Consider the following 22,801-nt stretch of genomic DNA (forward strand, 5'->3'; position numbering starts at 1 on the left):
ATTTCTCACTTTCTCTGTCCTTTCCCCTCCTTTCTCTCTACAAAAATGCAAGGTGCAGCTTGTACTGATGGGATTTGAAGTTACTGTGAATATCCAGCAAAGAGATCTAGGGGTTGTGGAGGGGTAGCTCCTTGAAAATGTGAGCTCATTGTGCAGAAGCAGTGAAAAGGCAAATTTCTTAAAGAGAATTGAAAGGATTTGGAAATGATCGATATCACAATGACTTTTTATAAATGTGCCTCACATTAACAGTTCTGGTTGCCTCATCTCAAAAAGGATATTATAGAGTTGGGGAAGGCACAGAAAAGGAAAACTGAAATGATCAGCAGGTTTGAGTATCAATCTTCCAAAGGAAGGCTAAGACCCTTAAAATGATTTGGTTTAGAAAAAGATGGATAAGAAGAAGATGGGTGAAGAAGATGATCAAAAGTTAATAGTGCAGAGACAAGTGTGTGAGAGACATTTCTTTTTTCTAATACAAAAACTCAATAGGTGCCAGTGAAATTGACTGAAGTAATTTCAAGACAGGCAAAAGACAGTGCTACATTCATAATGCATAATTCTTATAGAATTCACTATCTTAACATATGAAGTAGTTCTCAAACTTTTAGCACTGGGACCCTCTTTTTAGAATGAGAATCTCTCAGGACCCACCGGAACGATGTCATGACTGAAAGTGACATCATCAAACAGGAAGACGTTTAACAATCCTAGACTGAAATTCTACCCACACTTACCCAAGAGTAAGTTCCATTTACTATCATTGTTAAAAGTATATACAGAGCAACCTGTTAAAAGTACAAATCTGTAACATTTCCCCCATTGACGTCACATGCCATGGTAGCATCAAATCTTATATATTAAAAATAAAATATTGAAATGAATGGGGACCCACCTGAAATTGGCTCATGATCCACCTAGTGCAGTGGTTCTCACACATTTAGCACCGGGACCCACTTTTTTGAATGAGAATCTGTCAGGTCCCACCGGAAGTGATGTCGTGACGAGAAGTGACATCATCAAGCAGGAAAATTTTTTTATAATTCTAGGCTGCAATCCTACCCACACTTACCCATGAGTAAGTTCCATTTATTATCATGGTTAAAAGCATCTTCACAGTAGCCTGTTAAAAGTTCAGGTCTGTAACATTTCCCCAAATGCAGTCACATACCTTGGTAGCATCAAATCTAATATATAAAAAATAAAATATTGAAATGAATGGGGACTCACCTAGTGGGTCCCGACCCACAGTTTGAGAAACACTGACCTAGTGGGTTCCGACCCACAGTTTGAGAAACACTAGCATATGGTAAGGGGCACTGAGTTGTGTCTTGAAAAGGAATTAGACTTATAGCCCAGTCCTAGTGAGGACTGGGCTGTCACACTCAACCTTTGTAACATTTTGTCTGCTGTCACAAAATGGCTGCCGACAGAGCGTACAGTGTTCAGCCGGTGGCTATATTGGGAGTGACGTGGTCTTCCGCGGCAGCAGCACTCCCAGTCCTCCAGTGGATTGCCCACTGGAGCAGGTCAGATACTGGTGGGGGGAAGTGGCAAAATTGGGCAAGGAGGGGGAGGCATGAGGGATGGGTTGCCTGCAGGAGTGGGTGGATCCAGCTGCAATAGTGCACACCAGATCCTATTCCTCTTTTTTGCAGCCTCCCCACCTCTTTCTCTCCTTGGACTTGTGCCAGTGATTTCACTGGCACGGGTTCAAGGAGACCCATATTGAAGCAGGAGACTCATGGTTGTGTAAGAAGATTTAAATCCCCCTTTGCCTCTCAAGCCAACTGATCTGCTTCCCTGCTGGATGCAGCACACCTTTTTTTGTGTGGCTGCGTCAGTGGCAGTGGGAGGATAGGATTGGGCTGAAAGTCATGGAGATACTATGAACTACAAACAACGAAACACAAGAGAATCTGTGAACTTTGAGAGTGAAGTGAAGCCTACCTGTTTAGAGGCAAAGTGCTTGATACTTTGAGCAAGCAAGCAACAGAAAAATGCTGTTGCCTGCTTGTGGATTTCCTGAAGTCATCTGAGTGGTCACTACTGGAAACCAGATACTGGACTAGATGGACACTTGGTCTAACCGAGTAGTGCCCTACTTATAGAGATACATATGTATGGTTTAGGCCAAGGGTGTCAAACTCATTTCATACAGTGGCATAAATAGTATTTATGATGCCTACTGAGGGCCAGAAGTGATGTCATCAAGCAGGAAGTGATGTCATGAAGCAGATCATCATGATCAGAAATTAGCACTTTTTTCCTTCACTTAGAAACTCATTAGCTGCAAATGGCAGAAGAGAAAATATGCAAATCTTGATTATGTTTTCAAGATATGGGGGAGCCCAATTGTCAAGCGGGCTGCCCTTTCAGCAGTGACACCTCAGCACAGCTCACCAGCTGAGAGCAGCTTATGATGGCCTGGGAGAAGCCAAGGGCCAAATAAAGAGCTACTGGGGGCTGCATCCGTCCCTTGTACCTTATGTTTGACACCCTGGTTTAAGATGTCACATCACAGTTCAGTTGTTAGTCATAACCTACTACTAAAACCAACATTTTAAACACCAGGGGAAGGAAAAATCTTTGCAACCTCCACAAAATAATTGTAACTTTCTATCTGGCAAGCACTGAGAAAGAAGGACTCTGAAGGGGAGAGGGAGTAGCTGCTTGCATGCCACGGTGAGGCTCCTTGCGAAACTTAATGCTTTGCCCCCTCTCTAGCTACGCCACTGGAAGGAAGCATTTGAGTCTATGTCAAGTCTCTTGTGATAGGGCCCTGCCCTTTCAGCTCTGCAGTGATCTTGTGCAGCCAGGCATTTACCGCCTCTGCAGTCTACTGAGGAGAGGTGTGCTGTGATGGAAGATGCTGCGGCACTCCTGTGTGTGTAGCTAAGGCACAATTCTGCTGGCCTCAGCAACTGCCTTTCCTGCCACTCTGTGAAGGCAGTTCTGCAAGCTGGGCCCTGCAAGACTGCTGTCTGCTGCAAAATGGTCTTTCGTGGGGGTTTCTGTATTCATTCTCTTTCCTCCTCTGTAGACCTGAAGGAGCAGTTTGCACAAGAAAAAGCCCTGAGGTCTCCAGCATTTTGTTTCTGAACAAGCAAGAAAGAAAAGTGTGTTGGCAACCTTCAGTCTCGAAAGACTATGGTATCGCGCTCTGAAAGGTGGTTCTGGAACAGCGTCTAGTGTGGCTGAAAATGCCAATTCGGGAGTGACAATCCCTTCCACACTAGGAGCAAGTGCAGTCTGTCCCTGGTCTGTCTCCCTGGCTATGGGCCTTCCTTCTTTGCCTCTTTGCCTCAGTCTGTTGGCCAAGTGTCTCTTCAAACTGGGAAAGGCCATGCTGCACAGCCTGCCTCCAAGCGGGCTGCTCAGAGGCCAGGGTTTCCCACCTGTTGAGGTCCACTCCTAAGGCCTTCAGATCCCTCTTGCAGATGTCCTTGTATCGCAGCTGTGGTCTACCTGTAGGGCGCTTTCCTTGCACGACTTCTCCATAGAGGAGATCCTCTATGATCTCCTCTATCTTTAAAAATATCTTTCTTTAAAAATAAAGAAAAAACATTTTTAAAAAATAAATAAAAAGAGCTGCTCCTTGCAAGTAGCAACAGGGTTTCATGCGTGGAAGTGACCAAAAGGGTTAGTTAATAGTGTGGGAAGTTTAAATTCAGGCTGTCTGTGCATTTCATGTTATTATGATGGTATTTTGCATGGCTTATGTTAATAGTGTGTTCTACTCAATTGTGTACTAGGAAATTCTAGTGACGTCCTATGTATTTGCTTGAATTTAAATCCTGATCTTTCCTGGATACTCATGGATGCATACAGTATTTTAAGTGTCCTGCCCCTTCTTTTGTATCACCCAGCACCACTGCCATTAAAGTGAATCATTCCCCATATGCCCTCCTTTTCCATATAAAATGTTAAAATCAATTAAAATCAATACATAGTACGGAAAGGATATATAGTGGAAATGGAGTGGGTGCAGAAGAGAGCAACCAAATTGGTTACTGATCTGGGGCTTCTCCCTTACAAGGAAAGGCTATAGCGTTTGGGGCTCTTCAGCATAGAAAAGAGGTGCCTGAGGGGGCACATGATTGAGTCATACAAAATTATGCAGGGGATGAATAGAGTCGATAGAGGGATGCTCTTTTCCCTCTCACACAACACCAGAACCAGAGGACAAACACTAAAATTGAGTGTTGGGAAAGTTAGGATTGACAGAAGGAAATAGTTAGTCTGTGGAACTCCTTGCCACAGGATGTGGTGATGGCATTTGACCTAGATGCCTTTAAAGGGGGTACTGGGCAAGTTTATGGAGGAAAAGTCCATCACAGGTTACAAGCCATGACAGTTAGATGCAACCTCCTGATTTTAAAAGTGGTCTACCTCAGAATGCCAGATGCAAGGGAGGGCACTAGGCTGAAGGTTGTGTCTGTTGTCTTCTCTGCCCCCTGAGGCATCTGGTGGACCACTGTGAGATACAGGAGGCTGGACTAGGTGGGGTTTTGGCCTGATCCAGCTGGGCTTTTCTTATGAAAACTTATAAATAGTGCTGAGTCAATTCTGGCAAGTTTTTGAAAACATGTTTAGTAGTTGTGTCAACAATTATGTCCCCTTTTCTTCCATATGAAACACTTGCTTTTCCACCCCATTAGCAGCTATTATTATTTCCTTTAATGTAGGAAACCTTAATAATGAATGTCCTGCAGCACATCTGTTTTTGTCCTGAAACTGTTCACATCTTCTCCAAAACTGAAACTAGCCTATCTTTGTCAGAGCTCTAGTAAAACTCTCAGCTTCCTTTGTTTGCACAACATTGAACCCCTCGAAGACCAGCCCAGATCATGTTTCTGAAAGGATCTCACATATGACCCTTGTTTAAAAAGTTTATCCATTAATGATGTCATGTGGGAGCAAAGTGCAAGAAAGCAACAGTCACACATAGAAGGTAGTAGCAGAGCTCAGCCACACTGGATTCAGAGCCTCATGGTCCAAAACAGGACCCTTCGATTCTGTACTGGCTCAAGAGCTGCCGTAGAATCAAATAGCCCCATTGTGGGGCTACTTCCGTTACCCTAGGGTAAGGGGACAAAAGTCCCCTTCTCCTGTGGCAGCAGCTGCCCAGGGAGCGTTGGGTGCTGCAGAAGCCATTTTGGCACTGCAGCAGCCCCGCACACTGGGCAGCTCAGGATTGGGCTGCCCTTCTGATATTCTGATTCTGTTAGTGGCATATGCAAAACATGAGATGTGCTTTCCTAAAATAATTGAATGAAAAATGTTCCCCCTTTAAAGAATGGGGATCATTGGCCCTCTAAGCAATTTCTTAGCTGCTTTCCCTTCTTTGGAGGGTCCGGATTCCACGTGGACCTGGTGGCAATACAGTAATTCTGTGGTAAAGCCCAGAGAATGAATTTTCAGTCAGAACTCACAAGTCCCTGTGAAGAAGCTGGTGGGCAACCTCCGCTCAGTGAGCAGGTTTATTACAGGGGATAACTGCAGCAAGTGAACAGGGGTTGAAGCACTGACAGGAGGCCATGATGTGAGAAAGACATATGGGGGAGAAACTCTAGCCACCTATTGTCCCCTGTGCTCCATAAAGGTGGTCCCTGCTTGCTGACTACTGGTTGTTTGGCAACCTTCAGTCTCGAAAGACTCTGGTATAAGCCTACAGCACCTGGTATTCCCAGGCGGTCTCCCATCCAAGTACTAACCAGGCCTGACCCTGCTTAGCTTCCGAGATCAGACGAGATCAGGCATGTGCAAAACGTTGAGCATGGCTGCTGTCCGAGGTCCTGCAGCAGCAGCTATTCTGTTGCCCCTTTTAAACAATTTGTTTTAGACCAGTGTTTCTCAAGCTATGGGTCTGTGGCCCATCAGTGGGGCATGACCCAATTGTTGGTGGTTTGCAAAACTGACAGGGTAATTAGGCTATGTACATCTTGGGGTTACACCGAGGCTTGAGTGACTGGTAAACTGAAACCTTTTTTTAGGGGGTCCCAATGCCAAAAAGTTTGAGAACCACTGCTTTAGACCATTTCAGCACAGGAGTCCACCAAATGAGTTGCAGAAACTAGGTGCAGCAATACTGTGAAATCCAAAACAACACAGGTTACCTGACTGTGTACCTGTGTTCAGGGACTGTGGTACTCAACTTATAGTGGTTTTCTTCAACAGAGTTCATTGTAAAATAGCTGACATATCTTTATCCCAATTCATCAGAGACCCCTCAAAAGCAATTTGCAATAAATTAATATATTTTTTTCCTTTTGCATGCAAGGAATTATCATCATCTTCTATGCTATTGAAGGGACAGCTGCTATGAATATGAAAGCATCTAGGGCCTCTTCAGCCTAGAAAAGAGACGCCTGAGGGGAAACATGATTGAGACATACAAAATTATGCAGGGGATGGACAGAGTGGATAGAGAGATGCTCTTTACACTCTCGCATAACACCAGAACCAGAGGACATCCATTAAAATTGAGTGTTGGGAGAGTTAGAACAGACAAGAGAAAATATTTCTTTACTCAGCGTGTGGTTGGTCTGTGGAACTCTTTGCCACAGGATGTGGTGATGGCGACTGGCCTGGACGCCTTTAAAAGGGGATTGGACAAGTTTCTGGAGGAAAAATCCATTACGGGGTACAAGCCATGATGTGTATGCGCAACCTCCTGATTTTAGAAATGGGTTATAATGCCAGATGCAAGGGAGGGCACCAGGATGCAGGTCTCTTGTTATCTGGTGTGCTCCCTGGGGCATTTGGTGGGCCGCTGTGAGATACAGGAAGCTGGACTAGATGGGCCTATGGCCTGAGCCAGTGGGGCTGTTCTTATGTTCTTAACTACAATTCCCAGGAAGCCTTGCAGGTCTCTTGTTATCTGGTGTGCTCCCTGGGGCATTTGGTGGGCCGCTGTGAGATACAGGAAGCTGGACTAGATGGGCCTATGGCCTGAGCCAGTGGGGCTGTTCTTATGTTCTTAACTACAATTCCCAGGAAGCCTTGCAGGTCTCTTGTTATCTGGCGTGCTCCCTGGGGCATTTGGTGGGCCGCTGTGAGATACAGGAAGCTGGACTAGATGGGCCTATGGCCTGATCCAGTGGGGCTCTTCTTATGTTCTTATGTTCATCCATGCTCTTCTCTGGGGAGATGCCTCAAATCCAAACTGACTCAATTGATGCCAACAATTGCCGTTGATTAGGATAAAAGAGAGATAGTTATATAGGCATATAGTCCCTTGTCCTATAGAGCACTGGTTCTGACCCACCAGTTTGTGTAAAGGGTCCCTCATCCTTTTAAGGGACTGGGGAGGGGGCAAGGGCAGTGACGCAATGATCACGTAGCTAACGGGGGTGGAAGGGGGTGCTTTGACTTACAGGTGACTGCAGGACATTGCAGGAGGAGCGGGGAGCCCTGTGCAGCCCTCTGCAGGGCTCCCTGATGCTTAGAACATTGAAGAAAGTGGGCACAAAGCTTTTCCTAGTTGCAGACACAAAGACTGAAGTGCTTTGCGCCTTTTTTCCCAATGTTCTAAACATTGAACGTTTACATCTCCATGCACCTCTTGCAACATCGTGCAGCCACCTGTAAATTAAAGAACCCCCCTTCCACTTCTGTTAGCGACGCGATCCTGGGGATCATATTGCTGCCCTCACCTCTCCCCCACTAAGACTTTACCCCACTAAAATTCCTAGGAAGTTTGAGAACCACTGCTATGGAGTGCATTACATGCCGGGTAGAGTGAATTACAGCTGCAGGAGCGACTTCTGCTGTTGTAAAATGGCTACCATTGGTGTGCACGGTTTTCCACCGGTGGCCATTCTGTAAGCACAGCTGCAAGAGGCAGCAGTGTTGCAGCTCCATCACTAGTCTGTGTTGTGCCTGCTGGACCACATGCGGTGCATGTGGGTAGGATGGGGGAAAGCTGGGAGCAAAACTGGGTGGGGAGGAACAGAGGTGGGGAAGAGGTAGGACAGGATGGATCCCACAGCAACGGTGCATACCAGATCCTATCCCCTTCTTTTGGAAGCTCCCCATCCCTTTCTCTCCTCTGACATACACCACCAAATATGGTGTGTCTGAGAAGTCCCATAGGCAGCCCCAGGCCTTCCTGGGAGGTAAGTTTAGATGTTTTACACTTACGTCCCAAAGGATCTCCTCTATGCAGAACTCATGCAAGGAAAGCACCCTACAGGTAGACCACAGCTGCGATACAAGGACATCTGCAAGAGGGATCTGAAGGCCTTAGGAGTGGACCTCAACAAGTGGGAAACCCTGGCCTCTGAACGGCCCGCTTGGAGGCAGGCTGTGCAGCATGACCTTTCCCAGTTTGAAGAGACACTTGGCCAACAGTCTGAGGCAAAGAGGCAAAGAAGGAAGGCCCATAGCCAGGGAGACAGACCAGGGACAGACTGCACTTGCTCCCAGTGTGGAAGGGATTGTCACTCCTGAATTGGCCTTTTCAGCCACACTAGACGCTGTTCCAGAACCACCTTTCAGAGCGCGATACCATAGTCTTTTGGGGCTGAAGGTTGCCAACAGCACGTCCCATTTGCTCTCAAGCTGGCCCCCACATACCTTTTTGATGCAGCTGCAGGGGGGCGGATACGGGGGGGGGGAAGAAGATAGGACTGGGCCCTAAATCACTGAGCTAGATCAGCTGCACAGTAAAATCTGTTCACTAGTAGCTTTCCCCAAGGACAGGCTCTTGACAAAATGACTAACATCCATATAATTTATTGCCTAAGTAACCTGAATTACCCTAAGATTTCCAGAACAATATTACCTGGTTGTTGTTTTTTTGTAAAGAGTGCACCTGTTGGGCTGTTAGTTCTGACAACCGGGTGAATGGTGGCTCCCCAAAGATTTCACTCTTCTGCAAACGTGAGTTCGGATAGTCATTGAGATTATGCATTTGTCTGTAATTTTACAAACACACCATCCATTTGACCTCAGCTAATGTAAGCAAACTTTTAATTACATGGATACACAAGGAATTAAATGAAAACTCGAAGTCTTTTAAAATAATGTTTGAATGAAAGAAACCAAATTGGATTTCTTCTCATTAAAAAAAAAAAGAAGAAGAAGAAGATGGTAAAAAGTAAATTATCTTTTCCCATCATTTGCTGATTGCCATTATTGTATGATTGGGAAGATCTGTTAAGGTAGGGAAATATTTGAAATGTCAGAAAGATGGACATTAATATTTATGTGGGAACATTTCCTAGGCAATTTCCATAGTTAAACAAAGTGCAGGTCTCCAAGGAATTTAAAAGTGGTCCATCTGAGAGGGTTATAACCATTGTGCATCTCATAAATTAGTAGCAAGCGTGATCTTGTCTGTTTTTGCCTGTAAGCCCAGCTATTGTAAGTCTTTTGCCATCAACAAAATGTTTTTTTTGAAAACCCAGGTAATGGTAATGTGATTTTACACAATCCTGTGTAAGTCCTTTTGAATTGAATGAGACTAAGGGCGCAATCCTAACCAATTTTCCAGCACTGAGGTAAGGGCAATGCAACTCTGAGGTAAGGGAACAAACATTACCTTACCTTGAGGAAGCCTCCATGTCTGCTCCCCACCTGGCACAGCTATGCCAGTGCTGGAAAGTTGGTTAGGATTGCACCCTTACTGAGATTTACTTCCAGGTATAAGAGTCCAGTTGTAGGTTTGTATGGTTGCAGTCCTATGGAAACTTAACTGGGAGTAAGTCCCATTGAATTCAGTGGGACTAATGGCCGAATCCTATCCAATTTTCCAGCACCCGTTGAGCCATATTAATGGGGCATGCATTGCATCCTGTAGGGATGGGCAGTCACAGAGGCCGCCACATTTGTTCCCTTACCTTGGGGCTGCATCAGTGCTGGAAAGTTGGATAGGAATGGACCATTACATCTCAGTAGGCTTCCATAAGTTTGAGCTGCGAGAATTGCTCATGGAGCTTGAAATTCATACTTATACTAATCAGCTGTCTAATCTCAGGTTGCCTGACCCCTGTGTGACATCAGAGCAATTAAACCAATGGCACCTATGCCTGCAAAGCTCCATTGTGACATCAGAATTGATTTGCCAGTAGTATTAAGAGAAGCAGGGCAAGCAAAAAGGTCACTGGAGAAGACTGTGGCTGTAATCCTAACCTCACTTTCCTGGGAGTAAGTCCCATTGAACACAATAGGACATACTTCTGAGTAGACCTGGTTAGGATTGTGCCCTGTAAGAGTCAAAGAGGTCAGAGGAAGAAAGTGACATGTCTGTGCTAAAGCAACAAGACAGCTTATTTATTTATGGCGGGGTCTGTGTCCGTGGATCCTGTATCTGCCGTTTCACTTATCCATGGGTTGGGTTCGTGTGACCCCATGCATGCACCCTCTGCGCGCCTTGCCTCTGAAGGGTCTTCTGAGCCCAGCAGAGGCCTCAGGGGGACTGACAGCTTGCAGGCCCACTAAGGGCTTCTCCAGGTCTCCTAATGCCGCGGTTTCACTTAATTGCAGGGAGTTCAGGAACGGAACCCCTGTGGATACCAGGACACTCCTGTATATGAAAGCCTTCCTCCCAGTCTTTCAGGGTGGTGGGCTTGAGAGTGGTGGTGGTGTTCTACACAGCAGCTTGTTCTCACAACATCACTGTGAGGTAGTGACTTATCCAGCAAATTTCTTGGCCGCCAACATGCCGTGTAAGCGCCCTCTTCTGCTTGCTGTCAGACCCTTTCTGGGCAGCAACAGTAACGCAATTGCTGTTACTGCTCAGAATTCCTCGGACGGCAAGTGGAAGAGGCCGCTTACCCGGCATATTGTGGCACCTGCAGTGCTCTCTGCCCACCCATAGCTGTGTTACTGATTTCTGAGGCATACATGTGGTTGCCATATAGCTATATCCAAAAATCTGGAGCACCACGAGGCTCATCGCTTGTCTAGAATTGTGTAGCAGAGCCAGCTTTATAAACCAATTGAGGCATTGAAAAAAGACCACCACCCATGTAGGAAAAAGACCTCGTAGGGATCAGGGCAAAGCCAAGTACTCCCAGGGAGACATTAAAATAATAATATCATATTATTTTATGCTTTTGGTGGTGCTTGATGGGTGATTCCACCCTTTTCTTACTCTATGCTTCACTTATTATTACTAATAATCTCAGTAAGTATTTTCAATAAGTATATAGTTTAAAAAGAAGAATAAAGGGGCCTCTCTGCAATTCAGGCTCAGCTGCGAAGCGGTTGGCAGCCCCTCTGCCCCAGGGTTCCAAAGCAATTGTGCGGCAAACAGCATGTGTGTGAACCGGCCTGACACTCCTTTCCTCTTGGCATGAGCTGGCTTTATTGCTTCTACATCTTCCCACCTGAGGTCTTTACTTTGCGTCCTTAAAATGTTGACTGCGGCATCACACCATTCTGTCTGTATGGTGTGCGTGTGTGTGTGTGTGTGTGTGTGTGTGTGTGTGTGTGTGTGTGTGTGTGTGTGTGTTTTTCTGGGAGTGTAAACATTACGTATGTCTTGACGGTGACCTGCTGTCTATGGAGGAGCGGGATGAACGTCCCCGGGATGTGTAATTGGCCTGATAGGCATTTCCACACTGTTTGCAGATACCGCAAAGCAAAATGTTGTTGACGCAGCAGCTGCTGTGAAGGGAGTCTGCAACAACAGGCCTTGGATGGAAACAGCTCTGAATCTGTGCTGTCTAATTGCAGGGGAAAGGATTTGCGTCTGTTTGCGCGCACGCACGCACGCGCGCACACACACACACACACACTTTCCTTTCTATTCTGTTCCTAGGGGTGGCTTATAGTTGAGTGGCAGTGGGCATTCTGCTGGACAATAAAACAAAACAATTAGCCTGTCTCTATCTGGATATGTCCATGCAAGCATATCAGTTTAAAGGGGAGGAGGAGGGAGGAGTCAATGCGAGAGGCCAAGAATTTAGAAAATCCGAAAGAGTATGTACTGTTTAATTAAATTCTGTGCTAATCAGCCCAAATAGCTGACTTGCAGACTTGTCTGCAACCTTCAGCAAGGGATTTAGACATGATTGCCTGTGGTGGGCAAGTGAAACTGTTGTGCTGATGTCCTAAAGCAATGGTTCCCAAATTTTTTAGCACGGGACCCACTTTTTAAAATGACACTCTATCGGAACCCATCTAGGTTTACCAGACTTTTAAAAAGGAGATCTAGAAAGAAATAATATTCTACCTACCTACCTACCTACCTACCTACCTACCTACCTACCTACCTACCTACCTACCTATCTATCTATCTATCTATCTATCTATCTATCTATCTATCTATCTATCTATCTGAAAAAAGACCCTCAAACATTTATCTCCCTGTATTTACACGTGCTTGCAAACTGCAGGAGCTGAGCTCTTTGCAAGGTAATTAGCAGCTACAGTATCTGATTTTTGAACAGCCTCAGGGCTTGAGGCAAAATCACGTTGCAACCCATCAGTGGGTCCTGAACCACAGTTCCCTGACCTGACAGGGAACAACTGTCCTAAAGATTTCTCAGTGGCAAATTCTTTGGAGCAGAAGCACTGCAGACCAGAGACAGCAGCAGTAGTGTAGCCAGAAGGGGGACAGCTCAGTAAATACTACAGGCTCTGCATCATGCCTTGCGAGTGGCCACTCCACCCGCTGTTGGAGCCATCCCGTGCAGTAACGGCAACACCCAGGGGATGCCATTTGGTTCAGCAAGCACCTGCCCATTGCCACTGCTGCCCAGAATGGCTCCAACAGCAAGTGGGTGGTGCCACTCACACTGCATGTTGCAGCACCTGCAGTACTGACTGTGTCACGCCCCCTGGCTACATTGCTGGTCAGCAGTGGCCCAGCTGAGCCACAGTCAGTTTTTCAGGGTGCATTTCCACGATCAGCTGTCCTTGCATAATGGATGGTTGTTGCTAGAGCAAAATGCACTTAAAGTGTCAGAGAAGATAGTAAGAAAAGGTAGAGAAATTGATCTCCATCTAGAAACTAGTATCTATGCCATAACAATGATGAGCAACCTTATATTAGCAGGGCAATACTTGTATAAGGGCAGTACTGCCAGAAATAGTGGGATGACTCTGGTTGGCTTAACAGCAGCCAGGGGGCAAATGCTGATTTTAAAACACCTCTGTTATCAGGTAGGTCCCCCCATTTGGGTGTATTGGGTCCGAAAGGAATGTGCCAGCCATACTTTCAATAGCGTGGGATCCAGCCTTTGCACTGGCAATCCAGCTTTTAGCAATCCGAACCTATTTGGTGCATGTGCACAATTATTTCTTCCACCTGACTGCTCAGCGCAGGGTACATGAAGTCATTCCCATCTGCATTCTTGCAACAACCCTGCAAGGTAAGGTTGACTTCGGCTTCCTAACAACTCTCAAAGAGACCCCCCCCTCCCCCTCAGTCCTTGAAATGGTGAGCCAAAGAGATGCAAGCCTGAGCTGTTCCAGCTTGGAGTGTTGGTCCCTGCATGATGCCACACTGATTCTGGAAGAAAATGATTTTGCCCTCCCCCTCAAAACTTTCAAGTCCATAATCAGCCCCCGAGCGGCCCAGAGCCTGCCTTCCTGGTGCACTAATAGAAGCTGTGCTGCTGAGTCTGCATTTCTTGTGCAACTGACAACTTTTGTTAATTTTTAATGAATGTCCGGTGCGGGGGGAAATAAAGGGCCAAAACAGGAGTTGATTGAACAGAGAGAAAAATTGCTGGAACGAAAAGCAGTGGCGGCTTTGAGTCAGTGCATAGGGGAAGGGGGTGGAGTGGTAGAAATTACTTTTCTTTTTATTACTTAGCTAATGTTCAGCCGGAACTGTTTCGTACAGCGTCCCTGTAAAACAGAGTGCACTTTTGCAGAGCTCTACACCACTTTTTTTTCTTCCTAACTCCAGTCCTCTCCTTAGAACTGCATTGCACAGTTCTGATCCACGAACCCCTCCTTGTCCAAGCCATTTCTGAGAGCGAAGAAGGTGCCCCACTGAGAATTGTTCTATGGGTTGCCTGCTTTTAAAGTGGCTCCAGTTGCCATTATAATGACCTATTTGCAGTACCTCAAGTGCTCTGTGGTTCTTTCCCTCTCATTTTGCTAAGATAGAGGGAGGCTCTCACAGCACATCATCCTGCCGCAGTTTGCCTTCATTCAAGTGGCTGTCGCGGCAGCTTCAGTGAATTGGCATCAACACAGTTCACTGCATGCTTGGCCAAGACAAGCGCACTGCTCCTTGTGCTTTCCCTACGAAGCAAGTTGCCATCTCAAAGAGTAACTTTGTTGCCCAGGTGTGTATGTGCCCACCACAAGATTGGCAAAGTGTGACCCCTTTCCATTCAGCCAATACAAGGGAGCCCCATCATTCAAGGCTGCTGCAATCCTTCCATGAATCTGTGATTAGGGGGACGGATCCCCCAGTCAGAGGGATGGTTCTTGGGCAGGTTTTGAATCATGACAATGTTTTTCTCATTTAGAAATTAAGCTCTCATTTATGAACCATTCGCATCTCATTAGCTGGGCTCACCATCCACCTTGAAAACAGTGTATAGTATAGCAGTAGCCCTGCAGCAAATGGAAACTCTTATGGCTTTTCTCTAATCTTATTTTACAATATCACCATCTAGTGGCAATATGTGGATATAGCACAGTTTCCAAGGCCTGGCTCATTTCGAAACAGAGAAGATAAATGAATTTAGTCTGAGCTACAAACATTTGCCCAGAAATGCGTATGGATTTCAGAAAATAGGCAGAGAGAACGATTGCTTCCTCTTTCATAATTCTAGAACTTCTAGTCATCTAATGAAACTGATGGGCAGTAGATACAGGACAGACAAAATGCAGACATTTCCTTATAGAACACACAATTAACTTCAGGAATTTGCTGCTACAAACTGTGGGGACAGTACTGGAGGATTAGCCAGCCCTGTGGAGCAGTGGCTATTAACTCACAAAGTTTAGCTGTAATCTGACTGTATCACATATATGTCTTTTGAACTGCTGATTCAACTGCCTTTGGCAATATTGGCTGAATTCTGCAATGGACGGTAGCCTTCTAGGTGCCGAACATTTCATTTCTTGCTGTAATCTTGGCCTGATTCTTTCCCACAGAAATACAGATGTACACACAGTGGCATCACTTTTGAAACTGTACCTCAGAGAGCTCCCGGAGCCGGTTATTCCATATTCCAAATATGAAGATTTTCTCTCCTGTGCCAAAATGCTCAGCAAGGAGGAGGAGACGGTGAGTTCGCAGACTCGGTTTTAATTTACAGAATCATCAGATGCCTGGTAGCATTTTGGGGGGGAGTTTGAGTGGATTAACTGAATCCACTGAGTGGATTAACTGAATACTTGGCCACCTAGGTAGGTGATATTTCTAGAGCCTTCTCTTCTTTTGTTAAGCTCTGAGAATGTGACAGAGAGATGTACATGATCAAGCAGTGGCTGTTTCTCATCATCCAGGTATTGTTGTTCTTGAAGGCACAAGAAGACTGGTACTAGATATCTAGGGTGGGGGAGAACTTCGAAGCTGTTAGGACACAGGCCTCTTTGGTCCTCTGAGGATAAGTGTCTTAATTTAAACGCAGTAATATTTTCTTCTTTTGAGCACATCTTAGCAGAGGGCTGCTTTTCTTAAGGACTAGATGCAACTGCTCTTTTTCTACTCCTTGCAAGGAAACGGTTCTTTAAACAGAGTCTGTGTTTGCCCCTCCACAATGGTGTTTACTAAATTAGGTTTACTAAAGGCTTCTGGAGAAAAGAAGCAGTCAATATTCCATTTACAAACCTAAAAGCAAGCCCTGATCTGGATATGTTCTTGGTGCTAATCGGAGCACAGAAGATCTTTGTGAGGTCAAGAGAGCAGCAGAAAGAACAAATGATAGTTCAGAGGTTTCTGGGCAGATGCGCCCCTCCGGAGATAGATTACATTAATCTTTCCCTTATCTAAACATATTAGATGTATTAAAAATAAACTATTAATGTATATAGGATCAGCCTGAGATGGCTTCCTACTTTTCACCACTTCATTTGTGGGTGGTAAAACCTAGGAGGGGGGCATCACAGCAGTCTTTCAGGGAAAGAACTTACTGCCAGCAGTGTTGTGATTTTCCTGGGTACTACCAGCTATGCCAGCTACCTTTTTTTTCTTCAGTAACTCTTAAGTTACTGTGGACACAATCCTAACCCTATGTTAGGACGGTGCACGTCCTTTGCGCCAGCCTAGGAGGTTTGCAAACGTGCCGTAAAGCACGTTTACACCTCCTTGGAATCAAGCCATGCCAGCACACAGAGGATGCATCCAGGCTCTGTGGCTGTTAGGGCCAGGTAGGTTGCATTGGCTGAGCAAGGCCAGCGCAGGGGTCTGGGGAGGGCAGGGAGGAGGCAGGAGGGAGGCATTCCAGGGTGGGGAAAGGGCAGGTGGAGGGTGGTTCTGGGGGTGGGTGGGCAGGGAATGGGAAGCAGGGCCGGGACCCAGCTGTTATACCGGGTCCCAACACCATTCCCCAAGCAGCGAAGACCTGTTTGCAATCGCTCCATTCTCCAACTTAAGTGACCTCCTGAGGTGGCGCAAGTCCGAGGAGACCAATTGGGGCCGTGGTGACTTACCTGGGGTTAAGGGGAAGAGTTTCCCCTTGCCTCTGGTTGAGCCACTTCAGGCCCCAGTCTTGTGTGGGATACAGCACAAGCCTCCTGGCCTCTCATTCTGAAAGGCAACTGTATTCTGTCTCACAAAGTTATAATCAGCTACGATCCATCATAATCTAGTTGTGGGATTTGGGGCAGGGTAATTAGTGGAGAACTTCATGGTTTGGTCTGTTTTCTAAGGTTTTCCGCCCTGCAAATGTTTGGGAATTCCATTTCTTTTTGAATTTCCACACAGGGACTGAATGAATTGGTGAAGCAGGTGAAGAGTTTGCCGCTTGTCAATTACAACCTCTTGAAGTATATTTGCAGGTAAATATCCTTGCCATACTCTCAAAGCAGTGGGCTGTTTCCATGGCCGTCATTAAGAACCTTTATCTTTGCAGAGCTTTATCAGGACTGGGAGGACTGAACAGGACTGGAATTCACCAGTCAAATTGAGCTGATAGACTAAAACTCCAGCTCTTACTGAATCCCATTACAGAATTTAAGATCAGTCTGACCCTACATGGGCAAGCATCATAGTTCTAAGCCTGGTACAAACTTGTAACATGCTTTTGGTTCTCATAATCTGCATTGATCACATGATCCATCTTTTAAAAAGCTTGGGGGTACTGATAGAGGTCCTTTTGCTTCTTTTAGTTCCCTTACTTTAAACTCCGTGTAAATTTGGCTGCCTGACTTTTATTTAGAGTTGAACTTGGCAGTAGACAATGCAAATATATTAATTATAGGTAAGGGACAAATGCCCTTTAGACACCGGTCTCTGTCCCTGGGAATTCTATGCACCCTTCCAGACCAGAGGACTAACTTTTTGACAGGCATCTGTTCTGGGTCAACAGCACTGGCGCCTTCCTGTCATCCCTGGAATCTCAATGGTTATTGTTATATAGTGGGTCCATGCGAATAAAGGAAGGCATAGTGATAACAGCTCAATACGTTTATTCCATCTTCAGAACAGAACCTAGCAAAATACAAGGCAAACCCCTGGCTTTTTATAGCCTTTAACTCCGCCCAGACTTCCCGTGATTGGTGTAATTGAAACCTTGAGGGCCAATCGGTAGGATTTCGATCCATCACCCGATTGGCCAGAACTTACATTAACCAGAGGGCCAATCAGATGGTAGGATTTCGATCCATCACCCGATTGGCCAGAACTTAGATTAACTAGAGGGCCTATCGGATGGTAGGATTTCGATCCATCACCCGATTGGCCAGCCATAAGTCTGGGCCAATCAGTTATGCAGGAGTTCAATCCTGCATAACTTACATACATAACAGTTATTATGGTTACTTGTCTCCTCCGTGCTGGCAGCTGGATGCCACATGCTGTTTGCTTTTGTTCTCTGTGTACAGGAAATGTCATCCAGAAACAAGGATCTCTGGGACTTGTAGTTCTTCAGAAAAGAAGCCACACAGGGTGAAACTCAGCTCTTTCTGCCTCTCAAACTACCAGTTCCAGAGCTTCCAGTAAAAAGCCTTCTCTTTCTTCCCCTTTCTTCCCTTTGGAGAGCCTGGCCTCACCCCTCAGAATGTGATTTCTTCCTTTTGCAAGATTACTTCCACTTGCTACAGCAAATCTTACAAAAGATCTGGGCAGCTCATAGAGATACAGGGTTATAAGTTCATAGATATGCCCTCAAACATTATATCCAATGCAGCTTCAGTTTGCTTCTAACGTACCTGTTACCCTCACATACAAACATACAAGCTCTGCATATGGCTGGCCCTGTTGTGGTAGCTGGTAATGGTGTTGTGGCACTGGGAAGTAACCATGTCATCCTCACATTGGGTGATGCTTTTCTACCCATCTTATTAATGTGGATCAGGAACATACTTCAGTCACACCTGTGCCCCAGCGGTCATCAGAGGTGTAACAAGGGTGGAGGCTAAGGGGCACCTGCTCTGAGTGCTATGCCAAGGGAGGTGCATGACTGCCCCCTAGTTAAGTAGGAGGAACTGGTGGCTTTGCACCCCTGTATCTCCTGTGGAGACTCCCCTTCAAGAGGAGCCTCCACAGAAGAAGGAATGAGTGATGCAAAGCCGCTGCAGTGAGCGCCTTCCTCCAGGGAGAACACATGACATGTGTCCTCACATGACATTACTGCCCCGGTCGCTGGGGCAGTGTGTTACACCTCTGATAGTCACTTAGAATTGCCCCCGATTATGACTTTTCCCATGTTTGTTTCATGGGGTGCCTCTATAAGTGAGGCACACAGGTGTCTCACAGGAATTTCTCAGCATGCTTTGAAAAATTACCAGGTATATCCACCCAGATGCTTCAGCCCTATGCCCACCTGGTTTTTAAAAGACCTCTTTGCACACCACTGGGCAAAGGTTTAAACTGGTATGTTTCTTCCGGTGAAATATAGCCATGTAGTTAAGAGTTCCTCGGTTAGTCTGTCCTAGAATTCTGACCACCCCCTCCTTCCAGGCTCTTTTTCTCCCCAATTCTCTTTTTATCCCACAAATTTTGGCAGATTCCATACAGAACACTAGTAACAGCCTGCTGTATATCTACATATATAGAAATACATACATATGTATAGTTATATCTGATTCTACCCTGACTCTTGATTTCCTTATTCCCCTTCTGTCCATGGGAAATTTTAACAGATTTCTGGATGAAGTCCAATCCTACTCTGGAGTAAACAAAATGAGTGTGCAGAACCTTGCTACAGTGTTTGGCCCGAACATCCTACGTCCGAAAGTAGAAGACCCCCTGACTATCATGGAAGGTGAGTAAAAATAGCCAAGGATGGCAATTCTTATGTTCCTAATGACACATGTATTGTTCATCAGCTTAATTTTGAAGGCTCACGATCCTGCATGAGGATAGAGGCATTGGCTGGCATTCCAATTCAGGTTTTTATTTCTTCTCCCTCTTCAGTGGGTATCTATTACTCTCATCCACAAAGATGTGGTTTACTAATATGAGAAAGAAGTACAGCATGCAGATTGTGATTGCAGCCACTCAAACTTCAGCTACAGTTTCATAGCATAGCAGATGTGGAAGATGGAACCTGGGCCCTTTGGCACATGAAGCAGGTGCTGTACTACTGAGCTACATCCCCACACTTCATTATGGGGAGAATCTGAAGAATCGCTATGCTATGAAATTGTAGCTGAAGTTTGAGTGGCTGCAATCACAATCTGCATGCTGTACTTCTCTGCAAAGTTTTGTCGTGCCCTAAGCTTAAGTACTTACAGCAGTCTGTTAAAGCGAGATACACCATCTGTATCAAACAGTACTTCCCCCACGCTTGGAATGATGATTTCAGTGAATGCTTCAAAGGAAGTATGAAATGGTTGGGAAATGAAATCACATTCAGGAAGCACTTCCTGCAATTTGATTGGACGTTGCTTGACTTCATTGGCATCATCACCCAGCCTGATCTGATTGTTGTCTCATTTGCTGTGTACATTTGATTGGCTGGGGCCAGTCTAGAAGGAGAAAAAAAGTACTAACCATGGTAGAAAAATGTCATAAACAGGTTGTGAGTTGGAAGGGGCAGGGAAATGATGGTCTCTAGAACCTGTGTAGCGACCACTTCGCTGGCCTAGTCTGTTGCAAACATGCTGTAAAGCACGTTGTGACAGCCCAGTAGTTAGGCACACCAGTGGGAAGGCCATCCTACTCCAAACTGCTAGCGCCAGAACAAGAGGGAACACAGGCTGGAGCAGGTAAGAGGGCAAGAGATGGGCAGGGAATGGCCGGATTGGGTCTTAGGAGGGGGCAGGCTTGGTGGCACCAGTGCACACTGCATCCTCTCTTCCTCCCTGGGCCTGAGAATCCAAAAGGGGCCAACTTGAACTTGCAATGGCCGTTTAGCAGGCACAGATCTGAGTTGCCCCATTGAGCAGGCTGGGGCTTTACACAAACCTATATGAGACCTCCAGCCTGTTCAATCCATTCTTATGATGCAAGCGTGGAGATGCAGGCCCCAGTGCATCATACTGTGAGCATGATAGAAAAAAAAGGAGTAATATTCACCCAGTTCAGGGATATTTCAGCTAACAGTTCACAGGCTATTGCCCTTCCCCTGCTTTTGATCCAGAAGTCACATTGGGAGTTCACCTGGGATAGTCCTGGTGTTTCAGTTGGTAGAAGTTTCCATTTGGAGAATGGAACCTCTAATATTCAAGTCTAACCACTGTAGATACAACACACATATGAAATTGTTGCTCCAGGCTGCTCAGCACACTTTGAAAAATACCTAAACTGGCACTGTGATACAAGATACGATGTGATACAAGATACGATGTGATACAAGATGCGATACAAGGACATCTGCAAGAGGGATCTGAAGGCCTTAGGAGTGGACCTCAACAAGTGGGAAACCCTGGCCTCTGAGCGGCCCGCTTGGAGACAGGCTGTGCAACATGGCCTTTCCCAGTTTGAAGAGACACTTGGCCAACAGTCTGAGGCTAAGAGGCAAAGAAGGAAGGCCCATAGCCAGGGAGACAGGCCAGGGACAGACTGCACTTGCTCCCAGTGTGGAAGGGATTGTCACTCCCGAATCGGCCTTTTCAGCCACACTAGACGCTGTTCCAGAACCACCTTTCAGAGCGCGATACCATAGTCTTTCGAGACTGAAGGTTGCCAACAAATAGGCACTGTGATTAGAAGCCTTCTGACCTCATCACTGGAAGGATCCAGGAGGGGAAAGGTGTGGTTCCACTGGAACAGCTTCAGTGTTGTCCCTGGTTGTTATGTTCCAAAGGCAGGCTTCATAAATTAAAGGGAAGTCATGTTGCTAGCGCACCGCCACCTTCCCCAGAAAGGAAGGCAGTCATTTGTTATGGGTTATATAATGCATTTCCAAATGAACCCCTCCTGACTTGAGGGAGTTTGCTTTGAATCATAACGCAAGGCACCTCGTATTCCACACTGTGAAGGACTGCGCGGTGCATTTCGATGGCTGCTCCCAGTCTCATCTTAAGCGTGCTCAACAATATTTATATTCAATTAATTGAACAGCCTTTTCTAATTACGATACACCGCTCCGGTCGGCGTAATGAAAGAAATGAAGGAATTGCAGAAATGAGGGAGGAGAAAAACACCTCGCCAAGTTCCCGCTGTGAATTTTGGAGTCCAACCAACTTCCACACTGTGCCAGCTTTGAGTAATATTGAAGTGAACCTCATAAATTGTAATAAGATCATTCATCTTCCCACTCTTTATTTCTGTTCACTGTCAGGGTGTTCGTAGAGCAGCAGACTATTATCTTTAGATATTTGTCTTGTTCTGACATGACAGCTCAGCCTTATCAATTTTGGGCAGTCAACAGGGGAATCAAGTCTGGTGGCATAGCTGGAGGGGGGGAGGCTCCATTCCCCCCCCCCGCCGGGAATGGCTCCAAAGGGAGGGGCCGCTTGCCCGCCGCGCTGAGGCTCCCCACCAGACTGGCTGCTTCGCCCCCCCCTTCAGCTACCAATCAAGTCACATGGCCAAACCAGTATATGAAGAATGAGACTGGAACAGCTCTGTTCATTGTTGGACACACCACAGAGCAGCAGTGCAGTTGGCTCACTACATGCTCAGTTTTTCCGGTCAATCCGCACACCTGCTGCTCTGCAAACTGGATGCCGTGCATCTGGCCCAGTGTGTATTTTCACACGGACCCTTGCCATCATAGCACATGCATGCTGTCATGGATAGTCAGGGTTCGATCGTGTGCAGCCTTGTGCAGTACACAGGAGTCCTCATGGATCTAGGTTTCCGGCACCGGTTCATGCCACCTGACCACTGTGGGGGCTGATCTATTTGGAATCCAGCCCATCACTGACTTTAATAAACTCCATAAGCAGAGTGAATGAGCCAAATATAGATACTGTATGGAGTGCCTGAAGTGAATAACTAACTCAAGCAAATGAGCCAGGTCACACTTGATTGAAGCATGCAGGCAACACCTGGATGGCATATCCTTACACATTGTAATTGTAAGTTCCTCAGGGCAGGGATCAGTATTTTTGTTGTGGAATTCTGTAAAGCAGTGATTCTCAAACTGGTGGGTTGTGACTCACTCACCTGAGAAGTACTGTCCCTGGCCCTTTGTGGGGCAGTGAAGGGGAGAAGGCAGCAATGAGTTCCCCAGGTTTGCGCTGCTGCTGGGGACCAAGGGTCTTTTTTTTCAAATTACCCCTTCCTTCATTGGCCTCCTGGGGGGGGGGAGGGCTCACAGAATAGGCT

General features: G+C 46.1%; 1 protein-coding gene and 1 pseudogene across 1 annotated transcript in view; one reads left to right on the plus strand and one right to left on the minus strand.

Moving 5' to 3' along the window:
• The window catches only part of ARHGAP24 (Rho GTPase activating protein 24), a 132,071-nt gene that overhangs the window by 99,388 nt on the left and 9,882 nt on the right, over positions 1-22,801 (plus strand). Inside the window, exons 4-6 of the mRNA XM_066631829.1 lie at positions 15,073-15,205; positions 16,847-16,920; positions 19,225-19,346. Coding sequence (XP_066487926.1) covers positions 15,073-15,205; positions 16,847-16,920; positions 19,225-19,346 — 329 coding nt within the window. The remainder of the gene's footprint in view (positions 1-15,072; positions 15,206-16,846; positions 16,921-19,224; positions 19,347-22,801) is intronic.
• Positions 5,669-5,791, minus strand: LOC136656150 (5S ribosomal RNA; annotated as a pseudogene).

Source organism: Tiliqua scincoides, chromosome 6, assembly GCF_035046505.1.
Source record: "Tiliqua scincoides isolate rTilSci1 chromosome 6, rTilSci1.hap2, whole genome shotgun sequence".
NCBI lineage: Eukaryota > Metazoa > Chordata > Lepidosauria > Squamata > Scincidae > Tiliqua > Tiliqua scincoides.